The 25137-nt window shown below is 33.0% G+C and overlaps 2 protein-coding genes across 7 annotated transcripts; one reads left to right on the forward strand and one right to left on the reverse strand.

The window, feature by feature from the left end:
- Positions 1-843: 843 nt before the first annotated feature.
- On the reverse strand, positions 844-15316 carry Ucp4A (Uncoupling protein 4A). 3 transcript variants are annotated; one of them, XM_013313770.1, is made up of 7 exons: positions 15098-15316; positions 4386-4539; positions 3893-3969; positions 3057-3252; positions 2556-2732; positions 1963-2185; positions 844-1047 (listed from the first exon to the last, which is right to left on the reverse strand). In XM_013313770.1, the coding sequence occupies exons 2-7, from the start codon at positions 4486-4488 to the stop codon at positions 873-875; spliced, it is 951 nt and encodes a 316-aa protein (XP_013169224.1). In that variant the 5' UTR covers positions 4489-4539; positions 15098-15316; the 3' UTR covers positions 844-872. The 3 variants fall into 3 exon arrangements, with proteins under 3 accessions (XP_013169224.1, XP_013169226.1, XP_013169225.1); XM_013313772.1 differs by lacking the exon at positions 15098-15316 and adding an exon at positions 10355-10623; XM_013313771.1 differs by lacking the exon at positions 15098-15316 and adding an exon at positions 5900-6174.
- Positions 15317-17574: 2258 nt separating this feature from the next.
- Positions 17575-25008, forward strand: Amun (protein amun). Of its 4 annotated transcripts, XR_001227948.1 has the most exons (8): positions 17577-18143; positions 18319-18597; positions 20548-20644; positions 21070-21381; positions 22041-22230; positions 23074-23233; positions 23500-23694; positions 24738-25008. XR_001227948.1 is itself a non-coding variant. In XM_013313931.1 (7 exons), exons 3-7 carry the CDS (start codon positions 20600-20602, stop codon positions 23600-23602), a joined length of 810 nt encoding a protein of 269 aa, XP_013169385.1. In that variant the 5' UTR covers positions 17575-18143; positions 18319-18414; positions 20548-20599; the 3' UTR covers positions 23603-25008. The 4 variants fall into 4 exon arrangements, 3 of the variants coding, with proteins under 3 accessions (XP_013169385.1, XP_013169387.1, XP_013169384.1); XM_013313931.1 differs by having other exon boundaries at positions 17575-18143; positions 18319-18414; positions 23500-25008; XM_013313930.1 differs by having other exon boundaries at positions 17578-18143; positions 23500-25008.
- Positions 25009-25137: the final 129 nt, after the last annotated feature.

The following is a 25137-nucleotide window of genomic DNA, read 5'->3' on the forward strand; positions in this document are numbered from 1 at the left end:
AAATATTTATAAATTCAACAATTACATGGTTAATTGGTTAATGTATTGCATTTAGTCAATGTTTAAAAAACTTCGAGATTCGATCTTGAGTCTCCTGTTTTAAATTAAAAATGTTTTACCACTTAATACGCTTACAAAGAATTACAAGTCACATTCTACGCGTAATTTATAACGGTAAAACTTTTTAGTTTATTTAAACATGAATAAGTATTTTACTTATATTTTTAAATATTTTGCAGATATATTTTCCTAAATACTTATATAAAAAGGCGAACGATTCGATGCATAGTTTCAAAAATCACAAGCTTGTATACGCTTTGACAATGCAATTTGACAATGACAATTAGCGAATACACACCACAGACTATGCTAAAAATTTATTCCGTACGCCTTTATTCCAAAATACTTATTCAAATATTGCTCACAAAACCCCAAGACCACTAAAAGTTGAATGAAAATTTTTAACTTTCTAATTTACAGTTTGACTCCAATATAGTAGGATTTCTTTTCAAATTTATTGCATTTGATTTTTTACCTACTCACGTTTTTCAAAATTTATTGTAAAGTGGGCAAAAGTTAACAGTAAGTACAAACATAAGTACCTTTTGAAAAGATAACTGTGAAAAACCGTTCCCTCCAAGGTATCTTATTTTGAATTGAAACGACCCATACATATTTTATGTATGTTGATGACAAGGCCGATTCAGATTTAAACGATACCTTTAACCAACGAGCATAGAAAAGAAGTGTTCTTTATTAATAAATTATGATGAATTGACACAACGTAACATGTTAAATGCCAATACTAGTTTTTGTTATGAAACTCGTCAAATGTAGTAATGTAATATTTTTAGTTACTATTTCGATCCATTTCAGAAAGGCTTACCCCCAACAGCGAGCATAATATTTTCAAAGGCAATCCAATTGACTAACGCCCACGGACCCATTCTTACCCAAGTCGGTAAGAATCCTTTGTACAATGATAAGACGCCCTCATTCTTCACTGATTGCCGGACACAATCGACCAGACCGCGGTATAGTAATCCCCTGAGAAAAAAAAACAAATAATGCAAAACACATAACTGTAGTATACGATTTTAGTGCCACCTATGTAATAACTCTGAATACTTTACACTAAAACTAATTTTGACCGAGATCGATAAAAGATGGCGTTACTGTGAAAGACTAGCGTGGCGGTGGTTTCATCATTGTTTCGTTTTAAGGTCATTGATATTACCTAATTGTTAGATAATCTAATATCATAATACTATAATATTTCCATTCATAAATAATATCTTATAGTATAAAAGATGCTAAAAATGTTTATATTAAAGTAAACGTAGTGTAATTGAGAAAGTATTGCTAGTAATTTCCAAGAATCAATCTCAGTACTACATTTTAAATTAACGATTGTAAATTTGTTTTGGTAATTATTACGCAACAGATAACACAATATCATTATGAGATGTGAACTAGCATTGATTGTGAATCAAATGTCCTTGATAAGTTGACTAGGAAATATTCTAAAACGAAAGGAAAAGGACAATTGTCAATGAGCGTGCGCGGGCCGCGACTTTGACCCGGTTATTTGACCTCGACCGCGTGAAGTTCTAGCTCGTAGGTACCTATACCACTACGCCCCGCTACAAATAATGCATCAAAACATTGACGTACAAGCCACGCGTTCTTAGTTCTGTTACCAATAGGTCAGAGGGAATCACGTGGCATATACATATATGCATATAGGTTAGTCCCTTTTTAATTAGTTAGTTAAATTGTCTGCAGACTATCCACACTTAATAAAGTAGAATGTTTTGTTTAAATTTCAAATCCTGAATCACTTCGTATTCAAAATTAAAACGTAAGACTTGTGCGATTGGCAATATTCAAAAATATTTTTTTTAATATCTCTCAGTCTTCAAAATTATGTGTAGATGCAAATGGGCGTTGTATCCTTCATACCTGCCGTCAGGTCCCACCGGCTGGTTCATGAGGCGCGTCTTCATGACGTCAGCGGGTGTGCCCATGACTGCGGCGACGAAGCCGGCTGCGAAGGCGGCCAGCGTGTGCACTAGCGGAGAATCTGCCATGCCCATATCGCGTACCAACATCCGCTTGCACCAGTCATACGCCGCCAGGTCACCGAGATTTACCAGCGCTGCTCGCTGCGCGTTTGGGATAGCGCCTGCAAGACAACACATTCCATGTCACTACGATTTTTGGTGAAGAATCAATAGCATTGAACGTTGATTGCACCAGAGGCGCAGAAGACGCAACATTAGGAGACATTCTTAAAGTATAATCCATAATGCAATCCACGTATCAACCGACGTAGTTTACAAAACTTGAATAAACATACTCGTCGGATAGACAAGAAATGTTAATAGCAACAGGAACATCTGTCATATTGTTTCACAATACTATTATGGCTGTGAAAGTAAGCAAACACTACGCCTCATAAATAAATCTGGAAAAATACGAATTGGGTAAATGCTTTGACATCTTTTGTTTACGATTATTACATACTATCTGGTATTTGATTCTTAATTTTTTACCTCTCCAGAAACCCTTGATGCCGCTCTCGGAGTACAATATGGAGTAGGCCTGCCGGCAGTTGGAGAAGCGCGGCCGTTTGCCCTGCAGCAGACGGCGTCCCTCCGCCTGCATCTGCACCTTCACTAGGTCGGTGGGAGACGCGATCAGCTGCGAGAGTGCGCCCGCGGACGCACCACCTGTCGGACTTATCAATGTTACCAACTTTATAACTTCACATCTACAAACTTTGTGATGTGGAGTGGACGTTACACATGTGATATGACTGGTGACGTCACTTGATGGAGGTTGGTGTTCTTTTTATAAATTTATATAATTTTAACGTTTATATAGTAGGTAATATAGAGCAAACAAGACAGAATAGAAAATAAATTTGGTTCGAGACTGTCTACAATACACGTAGTTTGGTTAGGTTTTTTTTTTCATTCATAACCTTTTAACATATACACTTCTATTCATGAGCTAAAGTCTATAAAGCGTAATATCAAATATAAATAGCTCACAGAAGGACTGCGCGACGAGAGAGGTGTTGCCCTGACTGTCTTTGAAGGCGTTACGAAACCTCTCGTAGAAGATAAGCCGACAGCCCGAATAGATGGCATGCCGCTGCAGCATCGGACTCAGACCACTCCACAGTTTTAGTACTCCCTCGTTCTTCACTATCTTAGAAGCTGTACCGATCATACCAATGTTTTCAAGCTGCAAAAAAAAGCATACCTTATCGTTAATGACATAAAGTATATATTTCCGCTAGGTAAAAAGATTAATGTAATCATTTCAAAATTTATAAATTCCAAATAACTATTCATTCACTTAAGTTCGTACCCATTGAATTTAAAGTACACAAGCTCAGTTTGTCGTCACCTTGTACTAAGAATCTTGACCTTTAATAAATCGATTGGTCGTATGTTTAGGTCAAAGTACACGCTTAGACGCGCTTGGTCGATAACGATTTGTTTAAACAGATATCGACTTCACAGAATGTTAAGAAAATCTATATGCTATGGATTAATAAAAGACAGCAAATATTGTGGGATAAAATGATCTTCAGTTGTTTTGTTTGTAACAAACAAGCCAATATTTCCCTTTCGGAGCCTACAGTACTGCGGAGTGCCAACAAATTGTCAGCAAATAGCGTTGTTTTTGTGTTTAATGTTGTATAGCGATACAATTTGGCAACATATTTGATTACAAAATTATAAGCCGACTAAATTGAATACAACGCATTATTTTACGAACGCAACCTTACAATATACAAAATAAAAATAGCCTTTAACAAATGTAATTGCCAATTTTAATCCAATAGTTGATTACAGTATGTAATTATATAAAACCATACCTTGAAGCCTTGCTTCGCGGTGGCAACCTCAGATTGAATTTGTAGTCTTGTTTTTGTCAAATCAAATGGATACGTAACTGTTGAAAGAGAAAAACAATTAATTATTATATAATTGCAACTTTTCTATACAATATTATAAAAATATTAAATACGTTCGCTTAAGGTGCAACTTATTTGGATATTTACCATTTTTTGTTACTCATCTTTTTCTATATATTATACGTAATGGAAGTGGATATTCAAACTATGTTTAATACTTTCTAACATTGATAATACTTCAGTTAATGCAATTATTTCTACGAATCTATAATCTTACTAATATTATAAATGTTAAAATTTGAATGAAAAGATCAAATGAACTTATCATAGTTTAAAAGGATCAATTTTTTAAAGTAGGTATTTACAATCTGGACGAACATATTTTATTTTTGCGGACTAAGTCATAGACATTAATATAGTTACAAAATATAATTATTTATAAAAGTTATATTACCTAATTCAGCCGCCCAAGCGGCGAGTACTGCAACGGCGTATCGCAAGGTCACAGAGTCGGTCGCCTTATTGGCAGGGTTGTCGACATTGCGAAGTACTGCCATGATTTAATGGTTGAAGATACCTGTGTTAACTATTGTAGTATTCCATAACACCTGCGAACAATTTCATACTTTATTACAAGGACATAGTGTTGCTTATAATGTTTAAAACTTCGCGAATTTATTAACATGGAATTTATTCCAATTATGCAGTTTCAAAATTTCGATTTTAAAATCAAAAAATTTACTAAACTAAAATATGTTGCTGATAACGGTTACAAAATCAAAATGTAGATCTATGAAATAACGATAACCTAGTTTTGTGATAGCATAGTTTATCATTTTGGAATGAATGAATAATCGTGGGTTTCTAAGACCAAAGTTATCGTTTAAAACATTTTGTTATATCTGTTTCGTTAAAGATAATGACAGGGATGATGATATATTTTATACAGAGATTTTGGTTTCGGAAACCAAAAGTTACTGCTTAAGTAGTTTATACTCTTTAACTTCTCTTTTCTATCTTACTAATATTATAAATGCGAATGTTTAGATAGATGGATGGACGTTTGTTTGAATGTATCTCCAGAAGGGCTCAACGGATTTCGAAGATATTTGGTATGGATTTACAACATAGTCTGGAAGAACACATAGGCTACTAATGATTTTTTTTTGTTAATTCCTCGCAGACGGAGTCGCGGGCGACAGCTAGTATTATATAGATGAGTACACCGATATAATCTGGATTATAGCCAGCAAATCACATTTTGAATATTAATTTGTATGATATAGGCATTGTTGTAACCGGTTTGAGTTTTGTTTTACGTCGGCGTGGACGTCGATCCTTCGATAACCTTTGCCTGTGCTCGAAAATTAAACACTTTTAATTTAATTTTTAATTATAATTTAAGACCTTAAGCGCCATGAGTATCTTTTTGTAGCACAGTGTTTAGAACACTGTGTATTAACAAAAGAATACACATATTTGTATTTAAACACATCTTAACAAAAAAAAAAGTGTTTTTTTTTATACGGTCGCATTGGGTTTGGCGCTGAGTGTGTTTGTCACACCGATACCAAGTGTTATTTTCAAAACACAATGAAATAAAAAAAAAATAAGATATATTTTTTTTAATTTAAGATTTAAGAAGTCATAATACAAATAGCATAAAATAAAAACCATAAGATAATAGAAATCATATGACGGGAAAAAACAAAATACTAAACTGAATTAAACATTTAAATTTATACATTAACTAGCTATTGACAGCTACTCCGTTCGCACGAAATTAAATTAAATAAATCTTAATAAGTAATCTATATGCTCTTCCAGACTATGTTCTACATCTATTCCTTCGTTCGAACAATAAATTCAAACATCCATACATCCATCAAAACATTCACATTTATAATATTAGTAAGATTTTTATTCCAAAAAACCTATTTTAATATAATAAATATCTATATTTCCTACCTTATTACGTAGATAGCAAGAAACGATCTTACTTGCAGATGTCGGAAGCTCAACTGATAAGATATTAATCGCTCCATAAACAGTTACTATTACGTTCGAGTTCAAATAGTAAGTGCATCAAATAACTCGGACTAAACGAAATACAATGTAACCGTAGTATTTCACTGTCGTCATACCCGTTTATATATTGGTTGGTCTAGCTGCTTCCCGCGACGTGTCGTCCGCGCGGGTTTAAAAAAATCTAATTAGTAGCCTATGTGTTCTTCCAGATTATGTTCTACGTCTATGCCAAATTTCAGCCGGATCCGTTCTGCCGTTCTGGAGATAACTTCAAACAAACATCCATCCATCTAAACATTTGCATTTATAATATTAGTATGGATGTATTATGCTTATTGTGGTCTCTGTTTTGTCAAAGAGTATGAAAGAGATGACAATATATAGCTAATCTAGTACCACGGCAGTGGAATTCTACAGTAACGTAGTACAAAGTTTAAATATAATGTTGACGTAGGAAAACCGCTAATTTGGATAAATGACATTAATTGACACTATTTTACGTATGCGAACACCAAATGATGTAGTTCCTGTCTAAAAAATTACGTAATTTATGCCTAGAAAAGGATATTTTAATATGGTAGGCGTAACTCTAAATAATAGAATTGCTAGCGATATAAGAAAATTGCGACCTTTGCCTCGTTAATATTGTCTACTAATAAAAAACAAAATTCAATAGGTCTCGTTCAAAAATGACGTAGAGCGAATTGATTGCTACGTATGTTATTAACCTTTTACTTTTCTATTACCTAATTACCGGGCCTATTAATAGAAATTGGTTTTAATTCACGGACCAATCTATGGTATAAAATCGTATCTCTTTATTAAACCGCAAATTACAAGATCAATTTACAATGTTATTATACATTACATGCTTCATCTATACTCTATTCAATAATATAAGGAGGAATGATTTCCAACAAACAATTTTGTTTGCATATAATATGCTCCGAAATTTTAACAGTGGTAGAGCCCGCTTTAACATATTCGCACGAATCGGCCAGGCTCGCCCTATGTAATACCACGACCACACAGAAGACAGGCGTCAAGTGGAAGCAATTCCGCGTTTCGTCTGATGAGTGTGCGTCCCGGAGACCTAAAATTTAGTCTACTTTCCCTTTCCACCCTTTTCTCATAAGGAAAGGATGGGTAGTGGACTTTTCGGATGAGAGGATGCATGGAAGGGGAAAATATTTTCATACTGTGCATGTGCACAAGTTAAAAAAAATCGAAAAAAAAATGAATAAATAGCTACCTACTCACCAATTTTCTGCCATATCGGTAAAGCCGTTCTTGAGTTATAAATAGTGTAACTAACACGACTTTCTTATATATATATAGATTAACAAACAAAAGACATGAGGTTTGAATGTAACTGTCGATATATTGTGATTGTTATCGTTGATTGCGATAAATAACAACGACAATAACCTTTGCCCCAATTGTTTTAATGTCAATACAAGGCTGAGCAAAGTACAAAGTGCAATGTATTATATTGACATTTCAATTAACTTTACAAAGTCCATTGCGATATAGAAGCTTTTTTTTTTTTTTGGGCGGCTCTATGCCGCCCTCTCGTTGCCCTAACATGTTTGGGTCAGGGTACTTGGGCTGCGGGTTCTCTTTGTTTCAATAAAAAATGTAAAAAATTATATAGAAGTTTAAAAAACACTATTTGTTAACGAAAAAAAAATCACTTCAACTAAATCCTTATCTTCGTGAGTCTGTCGAGTAGTAAAATAGGAAAATCGAGAGTAAAGTAATTCAAACTAAAATTTCTTACTAATATTATAAATGCGAATGATTAGATGGATGGATGTTTGTTTAAAATAATCTCCGGAACGACTCAACGGATCTCGCTGATTTGACATTAATGTATTGAACATAGTCTGGAAGTTCACATAGGCTACTTATTAAGTTTTTTTAATACCATGCGGTCAAAGTAGCGGTTAATAGTTTTATTCGATTAACAATGTTGTATTTAATTAATCAATATAAAGAAAAATAAAATAAAAACAGGTCATTAGCACTGCCAGTAAACATACAGTGAAGAATGGTATTGTTACTTGGAACAACTGTCAATTGTTTGTTTTACAATTCAAGGGAACAGCTCTTCGGCGGTCTGTAGAACTGTTCGCATTGAAATATGCACATTTCATAACTTAATTTTCTACTGCTGAACTGTGAAACATATTGTCATCTCTTTTTAATCAAAGAGAATGAAAGAAATGACCATGTTTTTATACAGGTGTCCTCACAGATGAGACCCATGATAAGACTAGCAAACGGGTCGATTATTGACGTTATCATAAGCCATACACTTCTTTTACTAATAGGGGTCTAAAATTGAATTCTAAATTCACACGTCGTTTACGTAAATCGTCCCTTACCATTCTCATACTAAGTATACACTAAGAGCGATCTTTACTGACCAACTCCAGCAAAAAAACTTACAATTCGCTTTTACAACAGACCTAACGTCGATAATTTAAATATAGCGCATTTGTACAAAAAAAGTAAAGTAACAAATTAGTTTTTCTTTTAGTACATATATCTCAGTCTCTCAAGGTTAACTGAGAATCTTTTGTAAATCAATACGTAAAAATATATTCAAAGTTATTCTTACAAGTCAATTTTTGTTGCCAACAGCGTGACTTATTATTTAGAACAGACGAAGGCTGGCCTGGAAAGTCGAGTCTACTTTGAGTCGAGGCCAAGAATTGTGTAATAAGTATAAATTAATGTACTTTTTTCCAGGATCACTGGGTTAATGTTAATTAACAAAAAAACAAATGTTACTTAGTCTTTTTAATTTAAACGAAAAGAAAGAATTCAAATTTAATATTTGACTTTTTTAACGCTATTTTTCAATTTAAGAATAGCACCCTTCACAATGTTACCGTGTCTTCCTCTAGACCATAGATAGCAAATTTATGCCAAAATATTTCAGGTACGTCACCGATAACAAAATTCATTTAACACATTAAATAATTCTTTGGTAAAAAAACACGTTGTTACGTAAAGGTTTGCTTTCCTCCCTAGACTCTGATTGTCATTTTCTTTTGAGCATTTTAAAAATATTTTTTTAATTAATTTACCTTACGTAACGTCTACAGCATTTGTAACTATTTACCTATTTACAATAATAAGGAAAATTCTTATTAATATTTAAATGCGTTAGTTTGGATGGATGGATGTTTGTTTGAAAGTATCTTCGGAACGGCTCAACGGATCTCGCTGAAATTTGGCATAGATGTAGTACATAGTCTGGAAGAACACATAGGCTACTTATTAAGTTTTTTTATAATTCCACGCGGACGGAGTCGCGGGCAACAGCTATGTAGATATAAATACGCGTGGTTGTATATTAAAAATCGAAAGCAGCCGTTCGCAGCAAACAACTCAACTTGTCCCCAATCTTTTCAATGGAAACGAAAGAGTGCTCAAACGTTGCGATGAAAGCTTTGCGCACCTTTCAAATGTATTTACCTAACAAAGTATATAATTTCAATAGACTATTAATTTATTACTGCTACACCCGTGGGTTTTCACTACCGAAGCACCTGTACAAACAATTGTTATCTCTGGTTTTGGGAGATAATGTAAGGGCAACAAGAAATTATTCAATTCTTTTTTAATTTCGATGTAAAATCGCAGTCAGATTTATTAGCGATAACATATTTATTTCTTTATCTAAATGGCTAATTTATATTATGCCAGCCAGTGATGATTTTAAACCTACTTCAAAAAGGAGGTTCTCTAGTCGTAGTAGATTTTTGAGCGCTACTGTCCTGGCATAAAATAAATGTTTCATTTACTATCGATTTTTCGATCGATTCTGACGCAATGTAAATGTGTAATATCTATGAAATATTACGAACTTGTTACTAACGTGTAATCTAACTGTAGTAACAATTACTAATAACGGTGTACATTTATCGATTGATATCGTAAATGTTTTGTCATGTGGTCTTTAATATTAACCTATATTTAGGTGGGCGTTCGATAAATGTATTAGCTTTTCATAAATTACTGATAATGTATGTAAAAGAATCTTTTAAGTAATAGGTTATGTAAGAAACAAGCTATTCTTGCACAAATGTTAGATGGACGGCAATTTTTTATCGCATTTGAAATCAAATATTATTAGACTAATATGATTATTTAATTTCACCAAAGTACAAACTTTTTTTTTAGATTTTAACCACTTACTAGTTTAGTTTTTAAGAGACTTCGTTTTTAAACTAAACTCTCGTCGGGACTTTCTTTAATAAATTAACGGGTTACTAAATATTTAACCAAAATCTAGATAATAAACTTGCTATGATCAGACCGGTGTGAGGCAATAAAAATACAACGAAAAAACAAAATAAAAAAAATGATTCATTTAAAATGTACCCCGCGCGAAAAGGTGAACTCCAATTTGACCTCTCCTAAATAAAAATACCGGCGCACGCTCACTGCACTACAATGTAAACAATCAACTGTTTCCATCAATGAAGGTAATGCATTACGACCGAAAGAGACGGACTGAACGTACAGACTAAAAATAGAATTCGTGAGGTCTGGCCCTAATTCGCGGTTATCTATCCGCGCGAAAGAGCGCGAACACAAGAAGCGAATGCCTACGTCCGTTATCCATCGCTACCGACTTGTGACTACTCATTCATTCAGCACACGATGACTATCAGCTAAAAGAAAGAGCCTGCCTTGTTATCTCTTTCATTCGCCTCGTAAGAATGTAAATAGAACGATTTGTAAATTATTATTATTGTTCGTCATCGGTGAATGAATTTCATTGAACTGAACAGTTTTCAAGTGATTCACCGCCTTCGTAGACGTTACGATATTTAGACATTCGAAATGTGTAGAAATTCCATTCAATAAATGGAGTTGTTTTTTTTGACACACTATTAAAATTAAGGCAAATTACAGTTTTACGGTCCCCAAAATATTTAAATTATTGCCAAGCAGCTTCTATGAAATATAAATCCATATTCTTGTTCGGTAAAATTTGTGCTCCAAAAACTATGATTGAAGATCGAACATCCCTGCACATTTTGTGATTTTTTTATAAATTAACTACAACACGACTTCTTCACTTTATCTTCATAAAAAATTGGTATAACTGAAAACCAGCTTAAACAAAAATATTAGCTATAAGAAACTATTACTAAACTTTCGAATTCATTCATGCTTCTCTGTTACTCTTAAATCTGATTTAGTCATTATTGCACTATAAAGCAGTACCTATGATATGACATAAAATTTCTTGATAAATAACATCCTTCGTATCATTATTCTCGTACTCTTTTCATAACTCTTAAGTCAAAATCACAGCACATACCTACGTGGATGTTATTTAACTAGCTATCGCTCGCGCGGAATTATAAAAAAAAACTTAATTAGTAGCCTATGTTTTCTTCCAGACTATGCTAAATTTCAACGAAATCCGATGAACCTTTCTGGAGAGACGTAGTAACAAACATCCATCCATCCAACTAAACATTAGCATTTATAATATTAGTAAGAAGTACGATTTGCTGATGCAGACCAATATTTTATCCAACCATTGTCAATACAATGATAATTATAGTAGATCTTGCATTGCATTCTAGTTAAATATATTTTACTTAATTAGGAACTAGAATAAGAACATTCGTATTATAATATAAAAACTTTTTTACTCCTTTTTAAACTTAATGAAGAAAGCAGAAAATTATCGATAAAAACATATAACGTTAAAATCTACTCACAAATATTTTAAGCACTCTACTGGAGCAATTCTTACGTAAACTTTATTCCCATGTCAATGACCTACTCCAGTGACCCACTCACTCCGTGCGTACTCAAGGACTGGATGAATGATGGATTTGTTTCATACATAAATGTTTATTTCAAACACGACTTAGCATATATTGAAAATAATTTATAAGCATGGCTAGTTTTTTGATTTACACGTTTTATCGAATTTATGTTAATAAATGAATACAATTTAAATTAATTTAAATAAGTAAGTAGGCTACCTATAAATATATAGAACTATATTATTTTAGTTCGGTATAAATACTAAATTTGATAGGAAATTTAATTTAAAGTAATAATTTATTTTTTATTGAAAAGGGAAACTCTGTTTTAAAATATTTAAATCATATTTTGGAAGATAATTTCAAAACCCGATAACAGATGGCGCCAGTTGTTAAATGCTTAAAATATCTCGAATGACTGGCACTCATGTCCCAACAACGCGTTTGCGAGTATTGCGACTGGCTGGCGCGCGCGCAGCATTTAACTCGACTCGAGCGAGTCAACTCACTGACCTTGACATAAAAAGAGAAACATATATAATTGCTATAGTTTTTTCATACTAAAGAGTATTAGTAATATCCGATATTAAATATTCTAAAGCTCTAAAACAGTACCACGCTACATATTAAGTGCGGACATAATCATATAATTTAAATACGAGAGAATTTATTTAGTCAATAATCTGCATTCCTCCCCGTAAATAAGAACGTTAGGTACTTTTTTTGTTAACATCGGTCAACGCTTGTACGTATCTACAATATATTTAGACGAAATACCTACTATACCTTTATGAAAATGGCTAACTATGTGACCAACCTAAAAATTTCCTTAACTGACCATTTAAAATAATCGTAGCTTTTATTATAGTTTATAAGTATGGAAGAAAATAAATTATTATTAATTATTACCGTGTTATTTGTCGTGTAGCGTCTATTATAGCACTTTATGCACCACGTGTTCATCTTAAAATGTCGCGTAGGTATTGCGAAACGATACAAGTAATATGTTTTCAATTTTTAAAACCTATCAGATCGCAAATAATACACTTAATCACAAAAAAACATGAAGTTTTTGATGGAAGAATAGGTTTTTTCTAAACAAAAGTATCAAATTTTTGCGGTCGAATTTTATATAAGTTAGTAAACGCTTTTAAGCAAAAAATGGTCTTTAACGGTCATTTTGCGGTCAAGCCACGGGATGGCAAGAGTGTAGTTGTGTGATTTAAACTTTGCAAAAACAATTTGGGAAGCGATAAAATAATATTTCTCAAACCGATGCACATTTAAGTTTGAATGTTAATTTTATATACGCAGTTGCATTTTGATAGTAATTTTATTGTGTGTTTATTGTTCAACATAACTAAGCACCTAATATGAGTTGTTTTAAAAAAAAAAGTTTTTTTTAAATATTTCGTTACATCCATAAGTGTTTCGTACGTCAAAATGATAGAAGTTCGATTCCAATGTGCATCAATCTGAGTTCTGTACAGGTTTTGTAATAAATTAAATTAAATACTTAAGAAATTTGATTTTTAATCTCTAATTAAAATATTGTTACTTATTTGATGTCTTATTATCAACAAAAAAATATAACTTTAAAAAAATAAACATTTTAAATCGTACACATGGCTCTGTACGATTCCCATACCCTTCCTAGTTTTTGTGACGCGCTCGGTCCCATACTTCAAAGCATTACCTTTTTTCTTTTGTGCCTTTTAATGCGGGTTCGGGCCCCTAACAAAATTATGCTACATTTGGGTTCTAATTCTCTCTTCACCAAGGGTGGTTTGGCAGCTTTGTCATTTGTCTGCTTTAACGAATATTTTAACGACTTTTAGAATAATTTCTTGTTAAATATAGTGCGCATAAAATCTATTGTTTAGAAGAAACAAGATACTTTTATTTATAACTTAATAAATGTATTTATAACTTAATATTGCATTTACACTAAAAAGTGTTCGTAGCTTTAAAAACGAGCTTGTCGTAGTATAAAAATAAGTAATGTTTATTGTAGTGTGATCGTTTATTAAAATTTTATCTTACTAATATCTTACTTCTTTCTAATATTATAAATGCGAATGTTTAGATAGATAGATGGATAGATGTTTGTATATAATGTGTATATTAGAGGAAGTTTGAAAGTAGCGCCAGTGATCGAGAAATTGAGGAGTAAAAGATTAGCGTGGTTTGGACATGTTATGAGGAGGGATGATGATGATATAAGCAAAAAAGTAATGAGATTGAATGTGGATGGCTACAAGGGTAGAGGAAGACCAAAAAAAGTATGGAATGACTGTGTGAAAGAGGATATGCGTAAGAAGGGGGTAGACTCGGATATGACGGCTGATAGAGATGTATGGAGGAGTAGTACATGCTGTGCCGACCCTTGATAGGGATAAGGGCAGGTTGATGATGATGATGATGGATAGATGTTTGTTTGTTAAAAGGTATCACCACAACGGTTGAATAGATCATGATGAAATTTAGCATAGATGTAGAACATAGTCTGAACACATAGGCTACTAAGTTCTTTTTAATTCCGCGCGGACGGAGTCGCGGGTGCAAGTAGTTATTAATAAGTGTTAGACGTCTGTCTTAGATACTTCTGTATAGTTAGATTGTGCCATGGTTGTATATTTAAAATTTTATAACGGAAAATGTACGCAGTAAATAGTATAGGCTTATCAAAATAAGCCTGTGCTTTAGTTTTAATTGCAAGGTATATTTTCTTATCTTTATGACAATGTTACGTATATTGTAGTGTAGTTTCTTCACTGCTTTTTGTATTGAACCACACAGAAAACCGTGTTGAGGTTTAGTAGTAAGCAGGCATTTAAAAAAAAAACGTGTCTATGCACAGATTTTTTTAAATAAAAACCCTTGCATGCATCCCTAGGACACCGTAATAAAATTTATCTTCATTAGAAAAAGATCAATGGTTTGAGAACTAAAAGTAGACAAACATACAGACATTTTTAATATAAAACTAGCTGTCGCTCGCGACTCCGTCAACGCGAGATTAAAAAATAGATAGTAGCCAATTCTCAGATCTATTAAAAAAAAACTTCTTAAAAATCTTTCAAGCCGTTCCCGAGGAATATGGTAACTAACATTGAGACACGAGAATTTTATATATCGTACTAATGTTATAAATGTGAATGTTTAGATGGATGTTTGTTTGTAGGTATCTCCAGAACGGCTTAACGGATCTCGATGAAATTTGGCAAACGTATAGAACATAGTCTAGAAGAACACATATGTTAATTATTATGTTTTTTTACTATTCCGCGCGGACGGAGTCTCGGGCAACTGCTAGTAAGGGAATATAACTTACCCTTAGAGTTGATTAGGCATGGATGGCTGCTGTATTGTCTTGTTCTTATGTTGATTGTATATGCTGGTAATTATGTTTGTAGTAATATTAAATTTTGCTGATGTTGCATTTTGAGTCTATTGAAAATTTACATGTTTAGTCACATTTTTTCAATTTATTTTATTAAATTCTGTCATTACTTTAGTTCTGCCATTATGAAGAATGAAGTTATGTTTTAGTTTTAAAATTTTGACAGTAAAATTCTGAAATAAGTATTGAGTTATTGTTTATATAGAACTAGCTGTTGCCCGCGACTCCGTGCCGAGGAATTAAAAAAAAAATAGTACCCTATGTGTTCCAGACCATGTATGCCAAATTCCATCCGTGTAGCCGTTCTGGAGATACCTTTAAAGAAACATCCATCTATCTAAGCATTCGCATTTATATTATAATATTATTAAGATGTTTTAACATACATTTTAACAGGAGAGAAATTTTTCAAAGATGTTCAATACATATTATGATAACATTTAAAGAACTCACGATAACTATTATCAACCGCTACAGACGTTTACTTTATCTATGCTATTCTACAATGAGACTTCGATAACATCACAACGGTGTGTACAGTGCACAAAAAAGTTACATGTTGATAAGCAAACCGAACATAATTATAGCATTGTCGCTATTTATACAATAAATTCAGTATGCAGAACGATTTGTTATGCTCTATGGTTACATCGCATACCATAAAAGTCTTAAGTTATTGTAGTCGCGTTGTACTTAACGTTACAGATATTAATTTTAAATTATTCTTATAACATTAGAAAACTTGATAAAACTGAAAATGTTCAAGCAATGGATTTTTTTTTTCAACAACATAACTCACGTATGTTTCCCAGTGGGGTATGCAGAGACTACAGATATTCAGTTGGCGCGGTCCTGATACCTCTCGTAGAAGCGAGAGATTAAGATATATTTAATTTAATATACCAATAAAATTAAGACAAACAATACAAAATATTAATCTGATGACACCATTTGAGAAACGGTTCAACCAAAGAGAGTGGTGGTTATTGGCTAGGATATAGGAGAAACTGACAAGTAGTTTTTGAGTTTCTACGTCGACCTATAGGGAGTTTAAGTATCTTAGTTTTTACAAGTACACTATATATATTTATGTATTTTATATTTTTACGATTCTCACGGTCGGCAGTACGGAGGGCAGTTGCCCTTGCCCCCTTCCAATGTTCCTTATGTTTCAACTGTTCAGCTTACAGGACATTGTAGTGGAAGAGATACATAAATATCCATGAAAATAATACTCGAAAACATCGAATTGAAACAGGGGAAATCGACCAAAAATAACAAGTAAACAAACTGAAGTTAACAACAAGATAGTAAATAAATTCACATTTAATCATGCGTTGTGTTAAAACAAGTTCGATTGAGTAGACATAATACTTGAAACTAGCTCCAATGCCGTATTGGATGCTGAAAAACATAGCATAGCAAACATGTCTGTAAAAAATATATTGTGAAGCACTTAATGCGTTATCTTACAATATTATAAATGTTTGGATGGATGGATAGATAGATGTTGGTTTGAAGGTATCTTCAGATCGGCTGCATGGATCTCGTTGAAATTTGGTATAGAGGTAGAATGTAGTCTGGAAGAACACGTAGGCTACTTATTATTTTTTTTATTCTGCGCGGACTGAGTCGCGGGTGACAGCTAGTGGGATAGATAAAGGATGTTACTTTTTTATTAAGTTAAATTCTTTATTAAGGAAATATGCTATAGTTTCGGAACAAATACGTGATGTAATAAAGAAAACCGGTTTAAACAGTACTTATAACCGTCGAATTCAAGGATAGACAGTGTAAAAGGCGAGAGGTTTTTCAGGATCGTGCCATATGTAATTCTGCGATAGTGATGACAATTTTACCCGGTCCTGAGTCCTGGACACCTATAGCTCTGAGTCTGAGAAATACGCTGTTGTTCAACCATACTTTCACAGTCTACATTGTCAATGGTAACAAGTGTAAATAAAATAGAAGGTATTTTCTATTAAGTCTTAAATAGAAAAATAATCTAATAGTAGTCTTTTAATAGTATTTTGGAATAGTCTTCAAACTTTAATTTTCGAAATATGATATTTGTTCTATTTATTTTATTATAGCATAGTTCAGTGGTGAAATTACTTTGAAAATGCGGGTTCGATATCTGGTTGAAAACAATGTTTTGAGTTTTTTTTTACTTCAAATTTCTATTGCAATGTTTTGGATGATGGAAGATGGTGGAAGACCTTTGTCTTGAGCTTTAGTTTTAACTTTTACACGTTTTTAAATTATAGGTGCTAAGAATTTGATTTTTTCAAAATATATAGATGCGCCAATGGATGGTTAAAACGATATTTTAACGTCGAATTCTTCAAAAAATGTAACCGTAAAATCTGAAAAGAAATAATAAAATGCAACATAACAACATAGGAAAATGATTTCATCATTTGAATAAGACTTATGCATTGTAACAAGAAATGTAAACGTGAAACAAAGGTCACGAAGTGCGCCAGCTGTTTCATTAATTCGCCAAACGTTTAATATTAAGAAAATTTATAAAGAGGGAGTAGAGCACATGGCGGTCTATCAAAACAACAAAGCCGATTGGTGTGGTGACGTTCCACCCCGGTGATATGTACGTCGTACTACCTAAATGCCTTATGTACACCGCTAGTTACTACTTCATGACTACTCCGAGCTCAGTGTGTACTGCAATGCAACGGAAAATATGCGTGTTTACCAAAGTCGTTTCGGTAGAACGGTGTCGTGTGTTGCGTCACGTTTAAGGAAATTGATAGTGCGCCGAGGTCGACGTGACTAGCATTATCGTGTACTATATATTGTAATTTCTGATAAATTTCATTTATATAGTTATTATTTCCAAGTTATAGTGAGTTACACATGATGAAAGTTACATTTCCCGTGTTCAATATTCCCCTTGGATGCCCGACCGATGTCCGACGCCACGACACGGCGCGCGTCCTACATAACCTTGTTATCGCAAGTAAGTTTTTTATACTTTTTTATGACGAGTTAACCATGTTTCTATGGCCAAATAGTGCATAAATAATGTTAGTATCTAAACGATCAGTTATAATATTCCCTAAATAAGTGTTTTTCGTGGTAAAATATGTTTTAAAACACGATTTCGAATAATAATATTGAACGTCATTGCGAAGTATACAGTCGACAAGATGGCGGCGAGTGGGGAGAGGGCGCCCAGTTGGCCAGGTGCTGCCGCCGCGTCGAGTTCGGCGCTATAGCTAACTAAATAGGTACGCAGAGTGTTGTACATTTAGAACGTTCACAATGGCTACCGCGAAAGACACGTCTACTTTCTTTCTGGAGGCAGATTCAAAACAATTTGACAGTGTTTTAAAGTTATACCCACAAGCGATCAAACTTAAAGCTGAACAGAAAACAAAGAAACCAGAGGAGCTCATAAAATTGGACAATTGGTAAGTGCAAACGTCTTTCGGTGGAGAAAATGCGGCCGTGGCGTGTCAATGAACTTGTATTGTGTGTGTATCCGTGCAAACTGATTTGATAGCTACCTCCCTCGCGGACTGCATCTCTAGTCCGCGGACGGCTCATTAAAATCACTGCGTCACGTGGGATCGATGTCAAATTGACACTATCGTTTTTCCTGAAGCCAGTGTGGGGGAAAATATCACCGCGCTTAGGCGTTATAAAATGGTGGCTGTCCTTTACGTATCATCGCTCGTATATGCTTTTAGTTTGGGATGAATACGAATATTTCTTCGCTTATTCCGTAGATACTTTGGTTAGACGAGACTAGATAACACACATAATAATATGTTATTGTATTTGAAACTGCTTGTAGCTAGTAAAATACACATCGCTTTGTTTAATGCTGTTCTCACATCCGTTCAAAATGGTGACTTGCCATTTATAAAGTATTTTGTAGTCATTTAACTGTTTTAATGGCAAATAATTGAGTGTTGATATTATTTACAACTAATTAATGATTTAGGCCTCTAAATACATATTTAAAAAATACAAGTAATGAGTCATCAAGTTTGAACTTTTATAAAATTTTCATTCTAACTTTTGTAAAACTTAACTGAATTTAATTTTTTTGGAAACAATTGAATAACTTTATATTATTATTTCTACATTATTTGATACTTTAAACTAATTTCCATATTTTATTTTTATATATTTAATAAATAAATACTTTGTTAAATCAGAACAGCTAAAATTAAACCAGTCATACTGCCTGTAATTCAATGAGTAAATAATTTCATTATTCCTTTTCAATTTATTGATAATATATGTGAATTAACAAAAGAAATTATTATTAATATTATAATTTAATTTAGTATTTTATTATAAATAAGTTATTTCAAAGATGACTCACTATAAAAAATATAAAATAAAATTTAAGGTTAAATAAAATAAAATACCTAATAATATATAAAATAACTAATAAACTCTTTATTTTACTATTACTGTAGACATTAATTTTAAATGTGTAATGGTGAGTCTAAACTGAAAACATTTACATAATCTTTCTTTCTCTGAGTCTGTCTCTCTCACTCTCTATAAATATTAAAGAGTTGTATTAAACAGATCGGATTTAAATAATAAATTCACAATATTTATCACAGAATATTTCCTGCAGCTGCTGCATGTACAAATACTTGTAGTAAACAAGATAATCATTTTAATTGTATAATGTTTTAATAAACATCTACAAAACATATTAAAACAAATTAATTAGCATTTTTAAGCCAAACAGAAGCTATTATTAAGAATATTTTCTTTTAGTGTATTTTTTTTAATTACAATACATTTCATTTTCCTCCTAATATCTTATATGTTGGTTTATAATTATAAATTTGAATGCAAAATATGTGATATTATACAAAATAAATATTAAAGAACTTTTCCATAAATAAATTTAAAGCTTAATTAAATAAAAAAAATGAGTAAGGCATAATAAATTGTTTATGTAAATTCTATTTACATTTCTAACACAATAGGTCATCAAATAGCTGACATTTTCCTATTTATGCATAACAATAAAAATAAATATCATAGCATGGTATATTTGTATAGTCTTCTTTGAATTTATGAAAGGATAAATATTATGGGAAACTATTTTTGTAACATATTTCTTTCCCTTTACAAATTCAAGCAGCTATTATTCCAAAAATTAAATTGTCAATTAATGTTTCTACTTCTATGGGCAATCTCATATTTAATGAAAAAGTTGTTTAATAAATAAATAAAATAAAATTTTACAATTATTCTTAAATCTGGATGCATTATTGTAAGGCATTATTTGACTTTTCTAAGAATCAGAATTCAAATATGCTTAAATAACCAATATATAGAATAATTATTTATTGTATTTTTTATAATATAAATATATATCTTTTCAGGTATCAAAATGAATTGCCAAAGAAAATCAAATCTAGAGGGAAAGATGCTCACATGATACATGAAGAATTGGTACAACTTATGAAATGGAAACAAGCCGTGAGTATAATAATTTTTATATTCAAAACATAATGTCTTTGTCTCACATACTTTGTGCTATAACAATACATCTACAGAAACACACATGTTAATAAAATAATCTGTCAAAGCAATTAATTACCAACTACTTGCAAGAGAGGATATCTGGAAGATAGGAGTGAGATATAAGACTCAGATTTTGAGAAGACAAAGGCCCAAGGATCTGTTAAATTTAATGTAACAAAAAACATTTTTTACTTTTATTTTATACAAGAGTACTGGTACACTATCATTCATACATATTTTGTTGAATCTCTGTAGGGAAAAAGACAAAGAGATTATTATTTAGCAGTACTACTTACTAGTTTTTTAATTTTTTTTCTTTTAAACAAACACATGACTATTAAAGTTATGATTGTAATTATTCAAACTAAATTTTTTCGCAGAGGGGAAGGTTTTATCCACAACTGTCGTACCTAATCAAAGTGAACACACCGAGAGCAGTAATGCAGGAAACAAAGAAAGCATTTAAGAAGTTGCCCAACATTGAATCCGCGATGACAGCTCTCAGCAACCTGAAGGGTGTAGGTACTGCCACTGCGTCAGCTCTACTAGCAGCAGCCAGCCCTGAAATAGCTCCCTTCATGGCGGATGAATGCATACAGGCAATACCTGAGATGGAAGGGAGCGATTACACTGCCAAGGAATACCTCAACTTTGTTAAACATATTAGAAACGTCTGTGATAGATTAAATAAGGTAAGGAGTTTTTATATGGACTTCAGTAGTAATTATTTTTATCTATATCAATAATTTTTATTTGTATACTATGTCGCGCGTGTAGATATGACCTATTGACCTGGTATTGGTATCTAACCACAAGTTCCGTAGTACATATTAATTGAGGACAATACAAAAAGTGTCTATCTTTGCAGTCTCTTGATTGTGTGTCATAGATTCGATCCCATATTAAATCTGTATATTAAATAACTTAAAAAAAATAAAAGACCTTTATTTTGTAACACCTATTTAAAGTATTTATTATGCTTAGTACACAAGTGTGACTAACATTGTTTAACAAATTAGTTTGTGTGTGTCAACTTCCTACTGAGACTCTGAGTCACAGTGGCATGCAATATCTATGTCACTGGTACGAATTTCTTACTATATTTGCAGCCATCCGAATCATACAGTTTACAGGTCTCTTGCAATAGTTTTGGAATAGCAAAAGCAATTTTGTTGAGTCAAACAGCAGTAATTTAGCTCATTGAACGAAGCCCAAATTTAAAAGTTGTTAGAGTGACTAAAAAATCATATTATAATTTATATAAAAATGCTTAAAAGTCACTAGTAAGCGTCCAATGCCACCAACTCACCAAACATTGATCATGTTAACTGAATATTATATATTTTTCAAGGAACAAAACGGTTGCGGCAAGAAATGGTCACCACACATGGTGGAGCTGGCGCTATGGACGCACAATATAGTGTCGGATCTGCAGCCGCAGCTATTGGGCAAGGAGCCTGCACTGCCCGCGCCTGCAAACGGCGGCTCGCCTCTGCCCAGCGATGAGAGCAACCTTGAGCCTCCAGCCACCAACGGCAATGGTAACACATACATACATACATATATACATACACACACATGTATAGTGTATATATATATATACATATACTATCACTACTGTATATGTTATTATTTACTGCTAAATCACTGGTAACAAGAGTATGTTTTTATCCATCTCATTTTATGCCTAACATAGTTAGTTTTAATAATTTATTTGTAAAGCAATTTGCTATTTTTTTGAAATACTATTATTATTAAACTTGTTAAAAATTTCTAGCTAAACTCAAAACTATAGAAATATCAGAACTAAGAAGTAATGACTAACTCACAACTAAGAATCTATTATAAACATTACAATTGCCTAAAAGTAAGCTGTCCGCAAAAAAGTACGGTTACTTCTCAGTAGTGAATTTTGTCAGAGTTTGAATAACAATGCGTAGCCGGGCAAAGACAAAGCGGCCTCGCTAACAATGGCCGAACCTCTCATTACCTGCGCCCGCGCATTAACTGCGGAATACAAATTGTCTTGTATTTTAGTCGACACAAATTTGTTTTTTTTACGGTTTATGGTCTAAGACTTGGACCTTTACCTGTTAACGTACCTTTAAAATGATTTATGAAAGTTTCTTCTATAGTTCTTATAGTTTGGTGCTAAAGTATATTAAAATATTTGGATGTATTTAGCAAATTCCGTGTCCTTACATTTATTCATACCGTTAGGAAGTTGATTTCATCTGAGTTGATGGTACTAACTTTAATACCTCACAATGTCGTGATGTCGTTGAAACTTAAAATTACAAGCTACCACTAAATTATAAAAATAATTTTATTATGGTGAATCCTTGTTTGTAATTTGTGGCAATAATATGTATGTTTTGTTTTAGGTAAACTTGTTGAGTCAGTGAACGAGGACACAACGACGTCGTGCACGGAGGACTCCATGGACGCCAAGGCCGCCTCGCCCGGCACCCCCGCTACCCCCGCCACACCCGCCTCGCCCTCCGACAACTCCGACTCCGCCGTCAGCACGCCGCGTGCCAAACGGTAACATGCATTTATTGCAAACAACTTATATATAAAAAAAGGAAAATTAATTCTAATAACCATACTCTTGGATAACTTCTTTGGAACAAATTTAAACTTACCTTTAAAAACTTTTTATTCAGTTGAGCAGTTAAGAGTTTGTGTTTCGAACAGACGCTACGTTATCGATTAGTCAATATTTTAACATCGGACTTTTCGTATATTTATTGATATTAGTAAGCTGGAGGGTATTTTGATGGCATTTAACTGTGAATATTTCGTTGTAGGCAAATAGAAGAAGCGAGTTCAGCGGAGGAGAACTCCTTGGGTGAGGCGCCGGCTCCGGAGGCGCCGCCGATGGCCAAGAAGTTGCGGGAGGCTACGCACTGACACGCGTACCCCGCGCGCCCCCGCCCCGCACGCCCCGCACCACACACGTGCGAATATAAATAGCTTTCTAGACTAAAACTTATTGTACCTAGGTAATTTATTTTTCAATTCCGTTTAATTATAAAAAAAAATAGTGTTAAGTTGTAAGAGTACCGGTTTTTGTAAGTTTTATAGGGTATTTCGTATGTGTTTGGACTGACTCGGCGAATATTTTTGGTGTGTACAAAATGTGTACAGTGGTCGATGGGCCGACGGGATGAATTTTAATTAGCTGATGTTCAGTGACAGATTCAAATTCAATTTTTATACGTCGTATATAATTTTTTTAATGATGTAATTGAAAGCAATGAATTATAACGGAATTAATCAAACTATATTGATGTCTGAAATATACTCATGATTTTTTTTCAAGACTTGAACGAGCCAAAAATTTCATACTTTATCTATAAGTAATATGAAAAATGCAATATTTTGAAATGTATACTATTACAAAAATCTTTTATCGATAATGACTTCAATATAATTTGATTAATTTTAATTGAAATGAATTCAAACCACCATTTTATTTTTAAACGTAGGCTAATTAATTATAAAGAATTCGAATTTTAACATCACTAACTACCTGATAGAATATAAACTGTCAAGTCACAGCGGCTGATTAAAAACCCGAATCTAGTGTTAGGTTTCGTTTGTAGATTTGTTTGATTCACGAAACATATACAAAGAGGAGATAATTCAATGTTTAATAGTCAGTGGAATCTTACGGTTAGATGCAAATTTTTATGAACATCACAATGTATTATAACAATAGACTGATACATAACATCACAATCAATGTGATATCTGAAAAATGTTTATTTTTTAAACCATTTTCTGTTATTGTATAGAATAAACGACGACAACTTGACAAATCTTGTACACTTGTGATGTCCAGACCTTTACAGTGTTTATTAACAGGCCTGTTTTCGGTAGAACAAGAAAGTATAACTTGACAAACAATTTAAATATTCATAATGTCATAAAAAATTTAAATTTGTGATAATAATATTTTCGTGGAACATATTTACAATGTCGCTGAAAACGGGTCTGTTGTTTTGTGACTCTAATCTCCTCTATGTATATGTTCCGTACTTAGGACGTTCGCATCCCGAGTGACATTCCAGTAATTGTTAACTGACGTGGTCGGCGGGGCGGTCAGGGGAGTCGCGGGAAGGGGAGGGGACGTGCCTCGCCGCCTCGTATCCGGACCAGATGCCTTGGAGATTCACTCACATTGCCTTATGACACAGTCTGCCCGCAGAGTTTATATGCAACAAGATAATACAAAGGTCGTGTTACCCGGGCGCCGGGCACACGGGCCCACAATGTAGTTTTTAATGAACAAATATAAGATATTAATTTTATAATGTCGCATTTTTAATTACACCCAATTCATTTTTAGTTTATCTCATTTTCTTTAATGCAGGTCTAAGGTAAATTTAACTTGGAAGGTGATTAAAATAATACACAAAAAACTTTTAGACAACATAATTATA

This window comes from Papilio xuthus, unplaced genomic scaffold, assembly GCF_000836235.2.
Source record: "Papilio xuthus unplaced genomic scaffold, Pxut_1.1 DF827542.1, whole genome shotgun sequence".
NCBI classification, from domain to species: domain Eukaryota; kingdom Metazoa; phylum Arthropoda; class Insecta; order Lepidoptera; family Papilionidae; genus Papilio; species Papilio xuthus.

Coding starts and splice junctions, on each gene's coding strand:
- Ucp4A (XM_013313770.1), bottom strand. CDS start 4,488: ATGGCAGTACTTCGCAATGTCGACAACCCTGCCAATAAGGCGACCGAC. Junction 3,970..4,385: donor CGCTTGGGCGGCTGAATTAG/GTAATATAACTT, acceptor CTCTTTCAACAG/TTACGTATCCATTTGATTTG. Junction 2,186..2,555: donor CATCAAGGGTTTCTGGAGAG/GTAAAAAATTAA, acceptor GTTGTCTTGCAG/GCGCTATCCCAAACGCGCAG.
- Amun (XM_013313930.1), top strand. CDS start 18,449: ATGGCTACCGCGAAAGACACGTCTACTTTCTTTCTGGAGGCAGATTCA. Junction 20,645..21,069: donor TTATGAAATGGAAACAAGCC/GTGAGTATAATA, acceptor ATTTTTTCGCAG/AGGGGAAGGTTTTATCCACA. Junction 21,382..22,040: donor TCTGTGATAGATTAAATAAG/GTAAGGAGTTTT, acceptor ATATTTTTCAAG/GAACAAAACGGTTGCGGCAA.